Source organism: Solanum lycopersicum, chromosome 8 (genome assembly GCF_036512215.1).
Source record: "Solanum lycopersicum chromosome 8, SLM_r2.1".
NCBI lineage: Eukaryota > Viridiplantae > Streptophyta > Magnoliopsida > Solanales > Solanaceae > Solanum > Solanum lycopersicum.
In genome coordinates, this window is record NC_090807.1 from 59,641,382 (window position 1) to 59,663,571 (window position 22,190).

The following is a 22,190-nucleotide window of genomic DNA, read 5'->3' on the forward strand; positions in this document are numbered from 1 at the left end:
AAAAAAGATTGACCTATTTATTACATTGTATTTCCTTTTCATATAATTTTAAAGATGACCTTATGCAAAAAAGAAATAAGGATAATTTAGTTAAACAAAATGTCCAGAGAGATAGATGATTTAGAGTAGAGAGGGAGCAAAGTTGCACATTTGGATTTATTAACAACCAAATGTGTAAAATTGAACACTACTGGAATCAAAATCGAAATAAAATAATAAATGAAGGACTAAAAATGCTATTTTCACTATTATATAAGGATGGAAATGTACAAACCTTTGTTATACTATAAAAAACAATGATCATGTCAAACTTTCTTTACTTCTCTTTTGGCTCTTCCCTTCCCTCTTGAGTACGTTAGAACTATTCTCCGCTAATCTATATGAGAGGACTGTACGTGCTTCATGATCGATGTGATCATCGAGCTCTCAGAGCCATATCATCTTGTTTTGGTAGCTAAAGTTTTGTCCTGCACTGATTATGGTGAAAAATGTATCAAGAATAACACATTGTATCAAAAGAACAGAATATGTGGATATAGTAATATATAGTCATACCACTACTAATTAACAAGTTAAGTATTCGTCAAAGATAGAATGTTGTTAATCTATTCGTGTTGACTTGCTTGGGAGAAGGAAGCTTGACTCGGATTTGTTGAGTGGCTTGAACTATAGAAGCCTGTTTGGCATGGATTTTCTTCACCAAGTGTTCTCAATCTCTCTAATTCCGGCATAATAACCTTGCTTAGATCTGGTCTATCTTTCCTTCTTAGCTCAGAACATTTCAATGATAACTTAGCTAGGCTTAAAGCATCATCACGGGGCCAATCAGGAACGGATGAATCAAGCATATCGTTGAATGTACCTTTATCGATTGCCCTCTCAACATGGTGAGTTAAACCCATAGGTGGTTTGGCTGTTAGTATCTGCAAGAATATGATACCTAAAGAGTAGACATCAGATTTTATACCAAGCATCCCCGTTTGCTGATATTCGGGGTCTATATAGCAGAAAGTTCCAGCAGTTGATGTCATTCGATACTGAGTTACAGTATCTGCCACTGATGGAGGGACAAGCCGAGCCAAACCAACATCACTAATCTTACTCACAAAGTTTCGATCTAGTAGAATATTTGCTGGTTTTAGATCACGGTGCACTATTGGTTCTGGTTTGCTTTGGTGTAAGAAAAGAAGACCAGCACCTATTTCAGCAGCAATTCTAAATCTATGCTGCCAAGAGAGTGCTGGTGAATTTCCTTTCTGGAATAGACGGTCTTCTAAGCTTCCGTTGGACATAAACTCATATATTAAGCAACCATACTCGGGACATGCTCCAAGAAGAAGCACCATATTAGGATGCCGTATGCAGCTCAATACTTCAACCTGCAATGAAAGAAGAGAGTGAGTGAGATAAGGGTACAATGCTACATATGATGTTCATTTATGAACGGAAAAACAGGACTCTTATGTGCATATTATCCGCTTATAAGTGGAATTACATGAAGATGCATTGGTTCTTAGTTCTACTTTTACGATGCATCTTTTTTTTTTCTTTTGCAGACTATATAGCAATTATTGGCTAGAAATGGATGCTAATTATATTGTTGTCCTGTTCCGGTGCCATCAACAAACCAATATAGCCATTCATCTTGTTTTATTTAAACTATTTTCGATGTACTTCAGTGGCTTGTTGCATTATTATCAACTGACAAATATTTTTTACAGATCATTCAATTTTATATAGCTTTAATAGGTTTTATGGAAGAGTCATTGACATGTTGGTATCAGGGAACACTATTCTTTTTCTTAGGTACATCTCGAAGAATTAATAAGTATTATTGGCTTTATACCTCTTGTTGAAACTGTTGTCTTCCATGAGCTGCATCGGGGCGAAGGACCTTAACTGCAACATGTGTGTGGTCCATGTAACACTTGTACACTGGTCCATAACCTCCTTCTCCAATTTTATTAGATTCAGCAAAGTAGTTCGTTGCAGATTCGATCTCCTCTATCGAATACCTTCTATACCTTACATCTGAATTTGAAAGTTTATTTAGTACTTTATTCCTCTCTTCTGCTTCTTTTAGAGCTTTCATTTCTGCATTAATTCTCTTCTGAGATTCTAGTTCTGCAAGCCTCTGAGCTGCCTCTGCATGCTCAAGGGCTGCTCGAGATTTTGCCTTCTCCTTCTCTGCAAGTGCTAATGCAGCTTCTTCTGCAAATCTTGCCTCTTCTATTCTTCTTTGTTCTTCTGCTTTCCAACGCTGGAGTTCTGTCGCCTACAATTGACAACGCGTTAAGTCATTGATGCAAATCACAAAGAAGCAGAATTCCCTACCTTTTGTTGTGCTGTGAGTGCTTCTTTGCATGCTGTACTATACATTTCCATTGTTTGCTTGAGCTCCAGCTTCAGCCTTCTCATTTCTGCTGCTACGTCATCCTTTAAATGAAACGAAAAACCTTTAGAGGCTTAAGTGCTTGGAGTATAATTATGTGTAGCAGTTCTGATCTTAGTATCTGTAGTTTTCAAAAGCTCAAAATGATATCTTTGATTGCCTACCGGTGTCGAGGAGAATGATGGTCTATCACCCTCCATTGAAAGCAATGACATCTCTGATGGCATGATGTCCAACGATCTGCGCCCCATGGGCATGGGTTCAAAACTTTGCCCCTCATAATCAGAGAAACCTGATAGCCGGGGTGGGGTTGTTCCGCTATCAAAGGAATCAGCAAATGAAGGAAACATATTGTCAATACTTGGCCTACCAGAACTGACAAAGGATATGTCAGTATCTGGCTGAGAAATCTCATATGGTTTGCCATTTGGGCCTTTCCTATGAGTGAAAGGGGACCTGTTTACAATAGCGATACACAACTTAGGTCTCGGAATGAAAAAAATATGCAACATTGTCCATTTTCCCTTACTTAGCAGTTGATTATTGTAATAAAAACACGATATGTTTTGAGTAGGAAGTGAAGATAATTTGACTTACTTCATGTTGAATGTATCACTATGAAGGTTGGACATGGGCATATCAGATACAGGCTTTGGAATCCCAGATATAGAACCTATTCGAAACATATCATAATTAGCTTTGCACAAAGAAATGAGCTGAATTGAAAAATTTGCTTCTAGTGTTTGCATACCTCTGGGAGGGACATTAAAATCTTCAAATGAATTAGATTTGACGTTGCCATTCTGCGTGAACTGGTGACGTAGTGGGTGAACAAATGGTGCGAGACGAGCAGCAGATCGTGTTGATGAAATCTTTCCAGATTTGGAGATGACATACACAGTGCAGAAATCAGGAGCACCTTTTAACACATTTCCAGGAATATCTTTGAGTTTAAATCTGATAAGCAGAAAGGCTACTGTAATTAGTCCTTCTGAAGATGTTATTATCTTCCAAATATAAACGCATAACTAAAACAAACGGTCCATATAAGAATAGTGCAATGAAATGCAGATGTAAATCTTCACTTTTCTTCTTCACAAACTTCTGATTTAGCTTCGGAATCAAATTTGCTAGTGTGTTTTATGTATTACTTAAACAAATATAGCTTCAAATGAACTGAAACTGTGACTATACATATAATACAAGTTACTCATCTAGGTAATTCCTTCATTCAAGAGATACCTCGCATATACTGCTCCCTCCGTCCCAAATGTTTTTGGCGCCTTTCCAACAAGTACAAATATCAATGCATGCATAGAGAGAGTAATCATACCTGAGAAGGCCTCCTTTCGCTGCTGCACCAAGAATTAGTACTTCTATAGCTGTTCGATTAATATATTCAACGATTGCTTTGACCACATCGGCATCCTCTAGCACAACATCATGACACTGAATCTGTTATTTATTGATGCGAAGAATCTATATTAGAAAGAATAAGGAAATGACTATGAAAATAAGCAACTCTAAATGCCAAAGATGGATTCTTGATCTATGTTTGAAGGTTCAGTGTTTGAATACTAACATCTTTACGTGTACAAAATACTCGGAAAGGAAGAAAGAGTTCCTTCAACTGTGGATCCAATTCAGTCATTCCTGATCCATCATTGCTACCATCCTGGTTTATTCCTGATATGTAAAAGTAGATCAGTTAGTCCTTGTTACTCTTCTCATAAAATTAACTCCAAAGAAAAATAATCCTCACTTTTCCTTTCTCCACTTTTTGATTGAGCGAGGGACGGATAGAAATGACACAAGCATAAACTAAATTAACTGATATCGTAAGCCCCAAACAACCAACCAAACAAACCAAACCACATTTCGCGAATAAGACTTCACACAAATTTGTCTCTTAAAAGGAATATGGTGATTAAGAACAATCTCCTCTTTCCAAAAAAAATCTCTAAGAGTCAATATTTGTACATGATCCCAAAAATAAGTTTATTTGTCATATTATATCATAATAACGTGACTTTCTCAGATAATAACTATTAGTTGAATAACCATCCACATTCCAACTTCACATATTGATCCACAAAATCATATAGATATGTAAACTCGAGAGACTTACTGTTCCCTGATTGAGAAAAAGGCGTGCCGGATGGTTTCACTTTGACATGGATCAAAATAATAGTCTGTCCCCTGGCTAAAAGGTTATCAACAGCCCATTTTAGAGCAACTTGGCTTCCTCTATCTTTGTCTATGGCCACAGCTATCAATTTATTCAATGGAGGTCCCCCATGATTCATTGCTGTTGGTGGAGCCCACATTCTATACTATTTCTCAAATAATTTTACCCATCTGTTTTTGAATCAACAACACATTCCAAATTCTGTTATTCTTGAAAAATTCAATCATGAAAAGTTACTCTTATTTACTCATTTGCTTCTACCTTTTTTTCAGATTCAAGAAAATTGTGAGCAAAAAAAAGTTTAGCTCTGTTTGTTTAGAATGCCCAAAAAAGAATGAAGATGATTTTGAGGTGTAGTTAAAATTTGAAGGGAGGCCCATGTTTGGCGGGTATTTTGGTTGTTACAACATAACAAGGGGTAGTACTATGTCACTCATTAAATATTAGGGAAAAATATAATTTTAATAAAATAATATTATTATTTGATAAAAAATTAAATATTTACGTTTGTGAATGATGCTAGACAGGTTTGTAGTTGTCCTGTGGCTAGTAAAAGTGGAGGTAGTGATTGTTGGTATTAGTGGCTAGTAATGACGATGATAATATTTGTGATGGTAGAGATAGTTGGTAGTAGATTAATCATAGTGATAGCAGTTGCCTATTATTATAATGGTGATGTGGTAGTAACTAATAATAGCGCGGTTGTCATCAGTAGTGATTGTGATGATAGAGATGGTTGGTGATTGACGATTAAGGTTTCGGTAGAAGTGATTAATGATAGTGACTAATGGTTGTAGACAAAGTGATGATAACAAAATAGATTTTGTTATTAGGAAAGAATATCTCTACCAACACAAATTAAAATAAATAAACGGTGAATGACCTAAAATATTCTTAAATTATTGAATTGATATAAAAATACTATACATTAACCTAGTGCCAGAGTTATACTGGAAATAATTTAGGTTAATGGGTTTTCGTGTTTAGAATAATTGGGTTTTTTGTTGGGTCAGATATTAGGTGGACCTGTGTTAAGGTAAATTAATTTTTCTAACGAATCAGATCATGCCACATATTGAATGAAAAGATCAATTAATTCAATTAATGGGCCATTTGTGAATAAGGGTGATAAAAAGCCACATAGGTTTACTCCAAGGACATTTTGTGATCAATAGGTTCACAAATAGTATTTTAAAACCAGTTTCAATAGCTTAAGAGTATTTTATGCCCTTTCACGATAATGAATAATAATATTCAGTATGAAACACATTTACATTATTACTTTTTTCACAAGTTTCACATCCTACAAACAATCACCACTTATTCTATTTTCTTATATAAATTATCACCAATTTTGAATTAACATAGAAAAATAAGTTATGAATCCGTCATTTACTAAAAATTGTATAATGGAAAGGAGTAAAGAGTACCCCTTAATTTTAATTAATTAGTTGACTATATCCTGTTAGAATGATAAAGATTTTGATAATTGACAAATACAGAAACAGATGAAAGAAACAGGTTGTACAGACGCGTTCCTTACAGAACGAATTCGACTTGGATAAGGAGAACGTCAACCACGTGAATTAGAAGTTATAAAGCTGTGGAATTATTATTTTTTCGACAAGCAACAAGCACAAAAAGTTTCCTTTTATAAAGGAGTTCAAAGCCAAGTGAAAGAAGGAAAACTAATTCCTATTTAAGGAAGTCTATTTAAGGAAATTGTGTTTTCTTATTTATTAAGGAAATTCTGTAGAAAAGGAGTCCAAGTAGAAGTCAACAAGGATTTGTAGAAGGCAAATACAAGTTGAATTATACAAGGTTTTGTTGAAGTTTTGATCTATAAATAGGGAGCTATTTGCATCAAAAAAAGTGTGCACTTACATAGAGAGAATATCAAAACACGATCAAGAAGTTTGACTTTTGAGATTTATTGGGAGTGTAGCAATTTGTGAGGAAAAATTGTAAGATTGTATTCAAGAGTCTTGTTTACAATTTGAGTTTTGTGAGTAGGAGTTGTTCAACAAGTTGTAGAACTTGAAGAACATTGGAAGATATTAAACCGGGGGTTTTGTGTCTTTGGGTAGCTAGAAATTAGAGTTTATAATTCCTTAGGTTACATAGCTTTGTAATCTTTTGTTGAGACGTGAAATTTAATAAAGTGGAGTTAAATCCTACAGAGGTGTAGGTCGTGGTTTTTACCCTTGTGAGTTGGGGTTTTCTGCGATAAAATATTGTGTCATTATTTTATTTACTTCACAAAACGTATCTGCTGTAATTTCTCAAAGGAACATATAGAATAAACCTGTTCCTAAGGCGAATTTGGGGGTCAGAAATCCAACATATCCTTACTTTAAAACAAAGTCGTTCTTACCTCTGCCGTTACAAAAGGATTCATGCTTTTCCATAGAGTTACAATGCTATGCATAATTTATAATTCAGTTATTGTATTACTACGTTCCAATCTTTCTTCTTCATCCAAAACAAATGTAGTATTCTCTTGAAAAGTCAGTTTTCGTATCCACGGTATTATTTCAATCTTATTTTCAAATTGGATTTAAAGAAATCACACTCATGTTTTCTCGTTCTATCGAATTAAATTAGTGTACACATGCATAAACAAATTAAGAATAAGATCCAGTAGTTCATAAAGCAATCTAAGAGAAATTCATTTTCACAATCACAACTAATTCACAAGAAAATCATAAAAATGAAAGAGAATTTTGCCTCTATTTCATCCTGTGCCTCAAAGGTGTTTCTTCTCCATCAACGTGAAAAAAACATCTTCAAAATTCAGCAAATAACTCAATGGATGTTAATGAAACTTTGTAGAAGAGTTTTTTTTGGATCGATTCGATCCATTTAGGACGAAATTATATCTTGTGGCTTTTGGGAGGTTACTAGGTTAGGAGAAACAAAGTGATTGTGTTTCTGAGATTTGCTTTAGAGATGGAGGTGAAGTAGGTATGAGTTAAGTTTGTTAGGTCGGGTTTGGATTATATTTTGTTATTTTCTTGGGTTGATTTTTGTTGATCATGGGAATTCTGTCCAAGGTGGGGCATGGATGATACGTTTTGTAACATTATGGGTAAGAATAATTTTATTTTAACGATAAGAATATAGTCAACTAATAAATTAAAGTTAAAAGATATTTTTGATCTTTTACCTGATATGTGTATTATTCTAAAAAATATGTAGTATTATCTTAAGACACTTATGGTCGAAAGAGATTGGACTGATGCATTTGATGAGAGGTGATCTTAACTGCTTCAAGTTAAATATTCGAATCTCACTTAATATCATTTGATTCTTTTTTAAAAGGCAGAAGTATTATAAACAAACTCAAACTCAAAAGTGGATTATTGGTTTCTTGTACAAACTATTGATAGGCTTAAAAAATTCTTATTTTGACGAACTAAGCTTAAAAACACCCCTCTCATTTCATATACAAAAATATGTCATTTAGGCGCTACACGTGGATTTTCCAAAAGGCAAAAGGGTCTGGTGAACCATTATACTTGTATAAGTTTGTATTGTAAATCTTTTTACTTGCTCATTTTTCATCTGAACCTCTGAACTCATCGAAACACAATATTTTAAACACTAGTTTTGACTTGGCAGTCTATGTGGCAGTTAATTTCAAAGAGTGCGTGACACACACCTATTAGGAATGTGAGACTCTGGAAAAAGGGTTTAACAGTCATATTAGGGCATTATAAAGCCACCATCTTCCTGTTTGTATCTAACACCATTGTTGGACAAAATTTGAGGTTTTCTTGACCTTTTTTTTTTTTTAATCTTTTCCCCCATATTTCTTCTCTATTGTTTTTTCATTATACTACTTCTTTCGTATGAAACATGCCTCGGAAGACCTAACACTACGACCAAAATATCAAACACTAGAATTAGGCACAAAAGAAGCAAAATCCCAAAAGATTTCAACAAAGTTAATGTAATAGACTAAAACCCCAAAATCAAATAAAGACACAAACAGAGACAAATCTAGACTACATAACAAATAAATTCGAAAATAATTTTAAAAACCTACCTAGATAAGGTGAAAATCAAACAAAAAAACTAAAATAATTTTTTAGCTTGACCTCTGTTTCAGTTCCAAACCAAACCCAAACTTATTGCCTTCTTCTCATATCCTCCTCACCTTCTTCGACCAAACTGCCTTCGTTCTCACCATCTCCGACAAGCTTCAACCAGTAACTATAACCAAGAACAGACAACAACAATTAAAACCCCAACCTAATTCCATTAATAAATCTTGACTTTCATAACACCGCCAGTTGTAAACATCTGGAAACAATCATACCACCCAATAGAATCCCAACCTTCCTTAGTGCCACTAATCACCACCAAAACCACTATCTAACATAACCCAAAATCAACACTTAACTCCGACAAGATTGTGAACAATTAGAAATCATGCCAATATTGTTACTTCGAACCAGATTTTGTAGCACTATTGCTTGAAAATGAGCCTCAAACATTTAAAGCAGCTATGTCTTCGTCAGGGTCAACTTATTGGAAAGAAGCAGTCAACAGTGAGATTGAATCAATTTTAAGCAATCACACTTGGGAATTGACTGATCTTCTTCCAGGAAATAAACCTTTAGGATCAAAGTGGATCTTTAAAAGGAAAATGAAACCTGATGGGACTATCGACAAATATAAGGCTAGACTGGTAATCAAAGGGTACAGACAAAAGGAAGGTCTGGATTACTTTGACACATACTCTCCAGTAACAAGAATAACTTCAATTAGGATGTTAATAGCACTAGCAGCAGTGCACGATCTTAAAATCCACCAAATGGATGTAAAGACAACCTTCTTAAATGGAGAGTTGGAGGAAGAAATTTACATGGAACAACCTGAAGGGTTTATAGTTCCTGGTAAAGAAAAAAAAGTGTGCAGACTTGTGAAGTCCCTTTATGGACTCAAGCAAGCACCCAAACATGGCATGCTAAATTTGACCAAATAATGTTGGCAAATGGATTCAAAATTAACGAATGTGATAAATGTGTTTACATTAAAAATGTTATGAATCATGAAGTCATTGTTTGTTTTTATGTTGATGACATGTCAATAATGAGTAAAGAAATTGATGATATAAATGTTACTAAGCGCATGTTGTCTAGCAAGTTCGATATGAAAGACTTATGAGTTGCTTATTTGATATTAGGGGTCAGGATTATCAAAACTCCCTAGGGACTAGCATTATCTCAATCTCATTATATTGAAAAAGTATTGAATAAGTTCAAATACTTGAATTTCAATGTTGTCAAAACTCCAATTGATTTAAGCTGTACATTTAAAAATAATGAAGGTCAAAGTGACTCTCAATCGAAATATGCCAGAGTGTTGGGAAGTTTGATGTATATTATGAATCGTACGCGACCAGATATAGCATGTGCTATTAGTAAACTGAGTCGGTACACTAGTAATCTAAATCAAACTTACTGGATGGCTATGAAACGTGTGTTGGGTTATCTAAAATATACACAACATTATGCTTTGCATTATAATAAATATCCTACTGTAATTGAAGGATATAGTGATGCAAATTGGATCACCGGGTCAAATGATGTAAAATCTACGAGTGGTTATGTGTTCATACTTGGTGCAGGAGGAGTTTCTTAGAAATCGTCCAAACGGACATGTATTGCTCGCTCCACAATGAAATCTGAAATCATTGCTTTGGATAAGGCTGGTGAAGAAGCGGAATGGCTCCGGAATTTCCTAGAGGATATTCCATTCTGGCCCAAACCTGTTGGACTAATTTGCATACATTGCGATAGTCAAGCAGCAATAGGTAGGACAGGGAGTGTTATGTACAACGGGAAGTCTCGTCATGTACGAAGTAGACATAACATCGTTAGACAACTGCTCTCTAGTGGAATTATTACAATTGACTATGTAAAGTCAATCGATAATGTGTCAGATCCACTAACGAAAGGCCTAGTGAGAGAGGCAGTTGAAAGATAATCTAAGGGAATGGGTTTACGGCTTAGGACAAGTCAGCATGACGGTAACTCTATCTAGAAGACTGGAGATCCTAAGAGTTAGATTCAAGGAGAAAAACAAAGTTGTGGCTAACGGTTCGACATTGTCAATTAACTCAATCCATTCCCATGATGAAGACAATGTTCAGGAAAAGGTTAAGACTTTAAGGCTTGTTAATAAGGTAATAAAGCTTAAAGTTTTTAATGATTTGCTAAGTTTGGTAGATTGACCAAATAGTGTATCTACGAGATGACACGGTTAGAAATCACCTATGTGAGTGTGAAGTGGAAGTCGCTTCAAAGAGAATTTTATGTCAAAAGCCTATTCTCTATACACTCATGAAACCAGGAGGTGTTCATGGCTAAAACGAACACAACCGTAAGAATCATAAACAGTAAAGGGTTAATTGTGTGACATATGGTTGTCTAGGTATACACCAAAACTCGACCGTTCAAAGATATCACTTTTACCGATTGACCGAGTATATCCGACATATGTTCACTACGGAAAGTCCAAGGGGAAACCTACTTATCCAGATGCAATTAATCCTTGCTTGTAAAGTACACAATTGTCTGTGCATTCCTATGTTAACCATTCCCCATCAATGTGGGGGATTGTTGGGTATGTAGAAAGAATTGATGGGAAATAGAGGGAAGGAGAGGAATTTGAAAAGTTGAGAACTTGAAAAGTCCTCTTATGCGTTAATGAAAAAGGCAATTGTCCCTCATCGGTAATGGAAAGGAAAATAGGAGAGTTTAAATACATAAACATTCCTACTAATTGTTAAAAGGGTTGGAAAAAGGAACCCCCCTCGCGCCGTCGTCGTCGTCGCTCGCTTCGGCTTTGGCAAATGATCGATCGAGAGATTATTTTTCGGACAAAATTTATTTTATTTATTTATTTAATTAATTAAATGGACAAAAAATATTTTCAATTAATTAGTTTATAACAAAAGTTAACCGAAATGTTTTCAACTTTTTAGTTAACCCGACGCAACTCCGATCCGCGCGCGTGACCCTTTTGGTTTTTCATTTTATTTAAAATTTCCGCCATGACTGTTCTGAAAGGTTGCAACTTTCAGGAACAGTCAATACCATTTGAAAGGTTGTAAACTTTCATTAATGGCCGTGTAAATTCTGAAAGGGTTGCAACCTTTCAGAATATATTCTTCTTGCCTATAAATACCACTCAGTATTCAGAGTATTTTTCAACGAAATTATCTGATCTTTCTTCTTCTTCTAAAACACATTTTTTATTCTTATACTTTCCTGCTGTGGATTGATTTGCTGACTGTAGAGTTTTTGGTATCTACACTCTACTGATTAAGATTATTTTACCCTGGGAGGTTATATTCCAAATCAAACCTCGGATACTAGAGGGGAATAATTTTTTTAAGGGGACACTGTGAGTTCAGTGGATTTTATCTTCTTCCAAACTAAAAGATTGTTTCAGATTCTGGTACGTTCGTTTTAAGTATTTTGTCATATAAATTCTGGTTCACCTTGCTTACTGATTCTATAAATTTCAGTTACTTCGTATTTTTGACCAATTTATTACAATCAGTAATTTCTGATTTTGATAACACAGATTGGTTGATATGAGTTACGGTCATTCGAAGTTTCAACAAATGTAACGTTAAAGGGGTAGTTGTGAAAAATTGAATTTCAAACGGACATAAAACGCACCTTCGATGTTCGATCGAGACAATTTTTTTCCAATATGATTATTTTTCGATATCTATGCAAAAAAACACCACATACAGCCATAGGACTTATAGTTTTACGTTTATTGATTTTTACCATATATAGGGCAAAACTATAATAAAAAAATAAAGTCAAATCTGATAAAGGGATTGAATTTAATGCGTAGATATCAAAAAAATAAGAAACTTTTAAAAAAGAATCGCCTCCAAAAGATACTCGAGGAATGAGTTACGACCATTTGAAGTTTCAACAAATGTAACATTAAAGGGGTAGTTGTGAAAATTTGAATTTCAAACGGACATAAAACGCGTCTCCGATTTCCGATCAAAGCGATTTTTTCCAATATAATTATTTTTTCCATATCTACTCGATAAAACAACATACACAGTCATAGTACTTATAGTTGTATGTTTATCGATTTTTCACCATATATAGCGCAAAATTATATGGAAAAAAAGAAAGTCAAATCTGATGAAGGAATTCAGTTTACCCCGTAGATCTAAAAAATATAAGCAACTTTAAAAAAGAATCTCATACAAAAGACACTCGAGGAATGAGTTACGGTCATTTGAAGTTTCAACAAATGTAACGTTAAAGGGGTGATAGTGAAAATTTGAATTTCAAATAGACATAAAACGCGCCTCCGATATCCGATCGAAGCGATTTTTTTCCAATATAATTTTTTTGATATCTACGCGACAAAACAACACACACAGTCATAGTACTTATAGTTGTATGTTTATCGATTTTTCACCATATATAGGGAAAAATTATATGAAAAAAATGAAAGTCAAATCTGATGAAGGAATTCAGTTTACCTCTTAGATCTCAAAATAATAAGCAACTTTAAAAAAAAAGAATCGCCTCCAAAAGATACTCGAGGAAAGAGTTACGACCATTTGAAGTTTCAACAATTGTAACGTTAAAAGGGGTAGTTGTGAAAATTTGAACTTTACACTGACAGAAAACGCGCCTCAGATGTCCAATCGAGGCGATTTTTTTCCAATATGATTATTTTTTCGATATCTATGCAAAAAATCACCACACACAGTTATAGGACTTATAGTTTTACATTTATCAGTTTTTCACCATATATAGGACAAAATTATAAGGAAAAAATGAAAATCAAATCTGATGAAAAGATTGAGTTTACCCCGTAGATCTTAAAAAAATATGCAACTTTAAGAAAATAATTTCCTTCAATGATACTCGAGGAAAGAGTTACGACTATTTGATGTTTTAACAAATGTAAGGTTAAAGAGGTAGTTGTGAAAATTTGAACTTTAATTGGACATAAAAAGCGCCTCCGATGTCCAATCAAGGCAATTTTTTTCTAATATGATTATTTTTTTGATATCTATGCAAAAAAAAACCACACACAGCCATAGGACTTATAATTTTACGTTTATCAGTTTTTGACCATATATAGGGCAAAATTATATGAAAAAAATGAAAGTCAAATATGACTAAGGGATTGTGTTTACCACATAGATCTCGAAAAATAAGCAACTTTAGAAAAAGAATCGTCTCCAAAAGATACTCGAGGAAAAAGATATGGCTATTTGAAGTTTCAACAAATGTAACGTTAAAAGAGTAGTTGTGAAAATTTGAACTTCAAACGGACATAAAACGTGCCTCCAATTAGAGATCAAGGAGATTCTTTTTTTCAATATGATTATTTTTTTGATATCTACGCAAAAAACACCACACACAACCATAGGACTTACAGTTTTACGTTTATCGAGTTTTGATCATATATAGGGCAAAATTATAAGGAAAAATTGAAAGTCAAATCTAATAAAGAGATAGAGTTTACTGCGTAGATCTTGTAAAAATAAGCACTTTTAAAAAAAATCGCCTCCAAAAGATACACGAGGAATGAGTTACGACCATTTGAAGTTTCAACAAATATAACGTTAAATGATTAATTGTGAAAATTTGCACTTCAAAAGGACATAAAACGCGTCTTTGATGTCCGAACGAGGGGATTTTTTCTCCAATATTTTTTTATATCTACGCAAAAAACACCACACAACCATAGGACTTATACTTTTATGTGATCGGTTTTTGACCGCTTATAGTGCAAAATTATAAGGAAAAAATGAAACTCAAATCTGATAAAGGGATTTAGTTTTCCGCATAATTCTCAAAAAAACAAGCAACTTTAAAAAAAGAATCGCCTCAAAAAGATACTCGAGGAAAGAGTTACAACCATTTGAAATTTCAACAAATGTAACGTTAAAAGGGGTAGTTGTGAAAATTTGAACTTCAAACGGATATATAAACGCCTCCGTGTTCGATCGATGAGATTTTTTTCCCAATAAGATTATTTTTTAAATATTTACGCAAAAAAATACCACACACAGCCATAGGACTTATAATTTTACGTTTATCGATTTTTGACCATATATAAGGCAAAATTATAAGGAAAAAATGAAAATATGGTCTGATAAATGGATTGCTTATACCGCGTAGATATTGAAAAAATAATCAACTTTAAAAAAAGAATCACCTCCAAAAGATACTCGAGGAAAGAGTTACGGTCGTTTGAAGTTTCAACAAATGTAACGTTAAAGAGGTAGTTATGAAAATTTGAACTTCAAACGACATAAAACACGCCTCCAATTTTTGATCGAGGCGATTGTTTTTTATAATATGATTATTTTTTTGATATATAATTAAAAAACACCACCTACAACAATATGACTTATAGTTTTACGTTTATCGATTTTTGACCATAAATAAGGGAAAATTATTAGGAAAAATTGATAGTCAAATATGATAAAGGAATTTAGTTTACTGCGTAGATATTGAAAACATAAGCAACTTTTAAAAAAAATCGCCTCGAAAAGATACTCGAGGAATGAGTTATGACCATTTGAAGATTCAACAAATGTAACGTTAAAGGGGTAGTTTTGAACATTTGAACTTTAAACATATATAAAATGTGCCTCTGATGTCCGATCGAGTAGATTTTTTTTCCAATATGATTATTTTTTTGATATCTACAAAAAAAGACATCACGCAGCCATAGGACTTATAATTTTACGTTTATCGGTTTTTGACCGGATATAGGGTAAAACTATAAGGAAAAAATGAAAGTCAAATATGATAAAGGGATTGAGTTTACCGCGTAAATCTTGAAAAAATAAGTAACTTTAAAAAAAATAAACACCTCCAAAAAAAACTTTGAGAAATGAGTTACCGCCATTTGAAGTTTCAACAAATGTAACGTTAAATGATTAGTTGTGAAAATTTGAACTTCAAACATACATAAAACGCGCTTCCGATGTCCGATCGAGGCAATTTTTTCCAATACGATTATTTTTTCCATATCTACGCAAAAAAAACACCATACATCCACAGGACTTATACTTTTACTTTTATAAGTTTTTGACCGCATATAGGGCAAAATTATAAGGAAAAAATGAAACTCAAATCTGATAAAGGAATTGAGTTTACCACGCAGTTATAATAAAAAAATAAGCAACTTTAAAAAAAGAATTGCCTCCAAAAAATACTCGAGGAAAGAGTTACGGCCATTTGAAGTCTCAACAAATGAAACATTAAACAGTTAGTGGTGTAATTTTGAACTTCAAACAGACATTAAACGTGCCTCCAATTACCGATTGAGGAGATTTTTTTCCAATATGATTATTTTTTCGATATTTACGCAAAAAAACACCACACATAGACATAGGACTTATAGTTTTACGTTTCTCGATTTTTACCATATATAGGATAAAATTATAAGGTAAAAAATTAAAGTCAAATTTGATAAAGGGATTGATTATACCGCGTAGATCTTAAAAAAAAGAAACTTTAAAAAAAGAATCGCTTCCAAAAGAAACTTGAGGAATTAGTTATAGTCATTTCAAGTTTCAACAAATGTAAATTTAAAGGGGTATTTGTGAAAATTTGAAGTTCAAACTAACATAAAACGCGCCTTCGATGTTCGATCGAGGCAATTTTTTTCCAATTTGATTACTTTTTTGATATCTACGCAAAAAAAAAACTACATACACCCATAGGACTTATAGTTTTACGTTTATTGGTTTTTCACCATACATAGGACAAAATTATAAGGAAAAAATGAAAGTCAAATCTGGTAAAGGGATTTAGTTTAACTCGTAGATCTCAAAAAAAATATTCAACTTTACTTCAAAAGATACTCGAGGAAAGAGTTACGGCCATTTGAAGTTCCAATTAATGTAACGTTAAAGGGGAATATGTGAAAATATAAATTTTAAACGGACATAAAACGCGTCTCCGATGTCTGATCGAGGCAATTTTTTTAAAATATTATTCTTACTTTGATATCTATGCAAAAAAATACCACACACTAACATAGGACTTATAATTTCACGTTTATCGATTTTCGACCATATATAGGGCAAAATTATATGAAAAATGAAATTCAAATCTGATAAAGGGATTGTGTTTATCGCATAGATATAAAAAAAATAAACAACTTTAGAAAAAGAATCGCCTCAAAAAGATATTCGAGGAATGAGTTACGGCTATTTGAAGTTTCAACAAATGTAACGTTAAAGGGGTAGTGTGAAAATTTGAACTTCAAACGGACATAAAACGTGCCTCAAATTACCGATCGAGGCAATTATTTTTCCAATATGATTATTTTTTTGATATCACTCCAAAAAAATAACAAACACCACACACAGCTATTGGACTTATAGTTTTACGTTTATCGAGTTTTTACCATATATAGGGCAAAATTATAAGGAAAAATTGAAAGTCAAATTTGATAAGGAAATTGATTTTACCACGTAGATTTTGAAAATATAAGCAACTTTTAAAAAATAGAATCGCCTCCCAAAGGTACTTGAGAAATGAGTTACGGCCATTTGAAGTTTCAACGAATGTAACATTAAACGGTAGTTGTGAAAATTTGAACTTCAAATGAACATAAAACGCGCTTCCGACGTCCGATCGATGGGATTTTTTTCCCAATATGATTATTTTTTTGATATCTACGCAAAAAACACCACACAACCATAGGACTTATAGTTTTACGTTTATAGGTTTTTGAACGCATATAGGGAAAAATTAAAAGGAAAAAATGAAAGTCCAATCTGATAAAGGGATTTAGTTTTTTGCGTAGTTCTCAAAAAAATAAGCAACTTTAAAAAAAGAATCGCCTCCAAATGTAACTAGAGGAAAGAGTTACAGCCATTTGAAGTTTCAACAAATGTAACGTTAAAAAGGGTAGTTGTGAAAATTTAAACTTAAAACGGACATAAAATGTGTCTCCGATGTTTGATCGATGAGATTTTTTCCCAATATGTTTATTTCTTTGATATCTACGCAAAAGAACACAACACGCAACCATAGGACTTATAGTTTTACGTTTATCGATTTTTGACCAAATACAACGTAAAATTATAAGGAAAAAATGAAAGTCAAATCTGATAAAGGAATGAATTTAACGCGTAGATCTCAAAAAACTAAACAACTTTAAAAAAAAGAATCGCCTCCAAAAGATACTCGAGGAAAGAGTTACGTCCATTTGAAGTTTCTACAAATGTAACGTTAAAGGGGTAGTTGTGAAAATTTGAACTTCAAACGCGCCTCCGATGTTCGATCGATGCAATTTTTTTCCCAATATGATTATTTTTTTTGATATATAAGCAAAAAAACACCACCCACAACTATATGACTTATAGTTTTACGTTTATCGATTTTTGACCATAAATAAGGCAAAATTTTAAGGAAAAAATTAATGTCAAATCCGATAAAGGAATTGAGCTTACCGCGTAGATCATGAAAAAATAAGCAACTTTGAAAAAAGGATCGCCTTAAAAACATACTCGAGGAATGAGTTACGCCCATTTGAGGTTTCAACAAATGTTATGTTAAAGGGTTAGTTGTGAAAATTAGAACTTCAAAAGGATATAAAATGTGCCTCTGATATCCGATCCAGACGATTTTTGTTCCAATATGATTATGTTTTTGATATCTACGCAAAAAACACCACACACAGCCATAAGACTTATAGTTTTACGTTTATCGGTTTTTGACCATATATAGGGCAAAATTATATGGAAAAATTGAGAATCAAATCCTAAGAGGGATTGAGTTTACCGCGTAGATCTTGAAAAAGTAAGAAACTTTAATAAATGAATCTACTCCAAAAGATACTCGAGGAATGAGTAACAATCATTTGAAGTTTCAACAAATGTTATGTTAAAGGGATAGCTGTGAAAATTTGAATTTCAAACGGACATAAAACGCGCATTCGATGTCCGATAGAGACAATTTTTTTCCCAATATGATTATTTTTTCAATATATACGCAAAAATAATCCCATACTACCATAAGACTTATAGTTTTACGTTTACTGATTTTCCACCATATATAGGGCAAAATTATAAAGAAAAAATGAAAGCCAAATATGATAAAGGATTGAGTTTACCCTGTATATCTCGAAAAAAAATATGCAACTTTAAAAAAGAATCGCCTTCAAAAGTTTCTTGGGGAAAGAGTTACAACAATTTGAAGTTTCAACAAATGTAAAGTTAAAGAGGTAGTTGTGAAAATTTGAACTTCAAACGGACATAAAACACGCCTTCGATGTTTGATTGAAGAAAACATTTTTTCCCAATATGATTTTTTCGATATATACGCACCAAAACACCACACACAACCATACAAATTATAGTTTTACGTTTATCAGTTTTTTACCGTATATAGGGCAAAATAAAAATAAAAATCAAATCTGATAAAGAAATTGAGTTTACCGCATAGATCTGGAAAAAATAAGAAACTTTAAAAGAAGAATCACCTCCAAAAGATACTCGAGGAATGAGTTACGGCCATTTGAAGTTTCAACAAATGTAACGTTAAAGGGGTAGTTGTTAAAATATGAACTTCAAATTGACATAAAACGCGCTTCCGATATCCGATCGAAGCAATTTTCTTCCAATATAATTATTTCTTGATATCTACGCGATAAAACAACACACACAGACGGTCATAATGCTTATAGTTGTACGTTTATCGATTTTTCACCATATATAGGGCAAAATTATATGGAAAAAATGAAAGTCAAATTTGATGAAGGAATTCAGTTTACCCCGTAGATCTAGAAAATATAAGAAACTTTTAAAAAAAGAATCGCATACAAAAATATTTGAGGAAAGAGTTATGGCCATTTGAAGTTTCAACAAATGTAACGTTAAAGAGGTAGTTGTGAAAATTTGAACAAACATAAAACACGCCTCCGCCGTCCGATCGAGGCAATTTTTTTTCCAATATGATTATTTTTTTGATATCTACACAAAAAAATCACACATAGACATAGAAATTATAGTTTTACGTTTATCGCTTTTTGGCCATATATAGGGCAAAAATATAAGGAAAATATGATAAAGGGATTGATTTTACCGCATAAATATAGAAAAAAAACAAGCAACTTTAAAAAAAGAATCGTCTCCAACCCGAGGAATGACTTACTGTCATTTGAAGTTTCAACAAATGGAACGTTAAAGGGGTAGTTGTGAAAATTTGAACATCAAACGGACATAAAACACGCATCCGATGTTCGATTGAAGAAAACATTTTTTCCCAATATGATTTTTTTCGATATATACGCACCAAAACACCACACACAGCCATACAAATTATAGTTTTACGTTTATCAGTTTTTTACCGTATATAGGGCAAAATAATAAGGAAAAAATAAAAATCAAATCTAATAAAGAAATTGAGTTTACCGCATAGATCTGGAAAAAATAAGAAACTTTAAAAGAAGAATCACCTCCAAAAGATACTCGAGGAATGAGTTACGGCCATTTGAAGTTTCAACAAATGTAACGTTAAAGGGGTAGTTGTTAAAATATGAACTTCAAATTGACATAAAACGCGCTTCCGATATCCGATCGAAGCAATTTTCTTCCAATATAATTATTTCTTGATATCTACGCGATAAAACAACACACACAGACGGTCATAATGCTTATAGTTGTACGTTTATCGATTTTTCACCATATATAGGGCAAAATTATATGGAAAAAATGAAAGTCAAATTTGATGAAGGAATTCAGTTTACCCCGTAGATCTAGAAAATATAAGAAACTTTTAAAAAAAGAATCGCATACAAAAATATTCGAGGAAAGAGTTATGGCCATTTGAAGTTTCAACAAATGTAACGTTAAAGAGGTAGTTGTGAAAATTTGAACAAACATAAAACACGCCTCCGCCGTCCGATCAAGGCAATTTTTTTTCCAATATGATTATTTTTTTGATATCTACACAAAAAAATCACACATAGACATAGAAATTATAGTTTTACGTTTATCGCTTTTTGGCCATATATAGGGCAAAAATATAAGGAAAATATGATAAAGGGATTGATTTTACCGCATAAATATAGAAAAAAACAAGCAACTTTAAAAAAAGAATCGTCTCCAACCCGAGGAATGACTTACTGTCATTTGAAGTTTCAACAAATGGAACGTTAAAGGGGTAGTTGTGAAAATTTGAACATCAAACGGACATAAAACACGCATCCGATGTTCGATTGAAGAAAACATTTTTTCCCAATATGATTTTTTTCGATATATACGCACCAAAACACCACACACAGCCATACAAATTATAGTTTTATGTTTATCAGTTTTTTACCGTATATAGGGCAAAATAATAAGGAAAAAATAAAAATCAAATCTGATAAAGAAATTTAGTTTACCGCATAGATCTGGAAAAAATAAGAAACTTTAAAAGAAGAATCACCTCCAAAAGATACTCGAGGAATGAGTTACGGCCATTTGAAGTTTCAACAAATGTAACGTTAAAGGGGTAGTTGTTAAAATATGAACTTCAAATTGACATAAAACGCTCTTCCGATATCCGATCGAAGCAATTTTTTTTCAATATAATTATTTTTTTGATATCTACGCGATAAAACAATACACACAGACGGTCATAATGCTTATAGTTGTACGTTTATCGATTTTTCACCATATATAGGGCAAAAATATATGGAAAAAATGAAAGTCAAATTTGATGAAGGAATTCAGTTTACCCCGTAGATCTAGAAATATAAAAAACTTTTAAAAAAAGAATCGCATACAAAAATATTCGAGGAAAGAGTTATGGCCATTTGAAGTTTCAACAAATGTAACGTTAAAGAGGTAGTTGTGAAAATTTGAACAAACATAAAACGCGCCTCCGCCGTCCGATCGAGGCAATTTTTTTTCCAATATGATTATTTTTTTGATATCTACACAAAAAAATCACACATAGACATAGAAATTATAGTTTTACGTTTATCGCTTTTTGGCCATATATAGGGCAAAAATATAAGGAAAATATGATAAAGGGATTGATTTTACCGCATAAATATAGAAAAAAAAACAAGCAACTTTAAAAAAAGAATCGTCTCCAACCCGAGGAATGACTTACTGTCATTTGAAGTTTCAACAAATGGAACGTTAAAGGGGTAGTTGTGAAAATTTGAACATCAAACGGACATAAAACACGCATCCGATGTTCGATTGAAGAAAACATTTTTTCCCAATATGCACCACACACAGCCATACAAATTATAGTTTTACGTTTATCAGTTTTTTACCGTATATAGGGCAAAATAATAAGGAAAAAATAAAAATCAAATCTGATAAAGAAATTGAGTTTACCGCATAGATCTGGAAAAAATAAGAAACTTTAAAAGAAGAATCACCTCCAAAAGATACTCGAGGAATGAGTTACGGCCATTTGAAGTTTCAACAAATGTAACGTTAAAGGGGTAGTTGTTAAAATATGAACTTATAGTACTTATAGTTGTTCGTTTATCGATTTTCACCATATATAGAGAAAAATTATATGGAAAAATTGAAAGTCAAATTTGAAGAAGGAATTCAGTAAACCCCGTAGA

At 32.9% G+C, this 22,190-nt stretch overlaps 1 protein-coding gene across 6 annotated transcripts; it reads right to left on the minus strand.

Moving 5' to 3' along the window:
- Positions 1-60: 60 nt before the first annotated feature.
- Positions 61-7,596, minus strand: LOC101266660 (U-box domain-containing protein 52-like). Of its 6 annotated transcripts, none has more exons than XR_002028292.3 (11): positions 7,308-7,553; positions 4,521-4,750; positions 3,975-4,078; positions 3,726-3,847; positions 3,144-3,349; positions 2,990-3,065; positions 2,557-2,848; positions 2,335-2,436; positions 1,847-2,275; positions 556-1,379; positions 61-467 (listed from the first exon to the last, which is right to left on the minus strand). XR_002028292.3 is itself a non-coding variant. In XM_069288179.1 (10 exons), exons 2-10 carry the CDS (start codon positions 4,717-4,719, stop codon positions 606-608), a joined length of 2,304 nt encoding a protein of 767 aa, XP_069144280.1. In that variant the 5' UTR covers positions 4,720-4,750; positions 7,308-7,553; the 3' UTR covers positions 555-605. The 6 variants fall into 6 exon arrangements, 1 of the variants encoding a protein (XP_069144280.1); XR_002028290.3 differs by having other exon boundaries at positions 61-472; XR_002028291.3 differs by lacking the exon at positions 7,308-7,553 and adding an exon at positions 4,842-4,870 and having other exon boundaries at positions 61-472.
- Between the last annotated feature and the right edge of the window lie 14,594 nt (positions 7,597-22,190).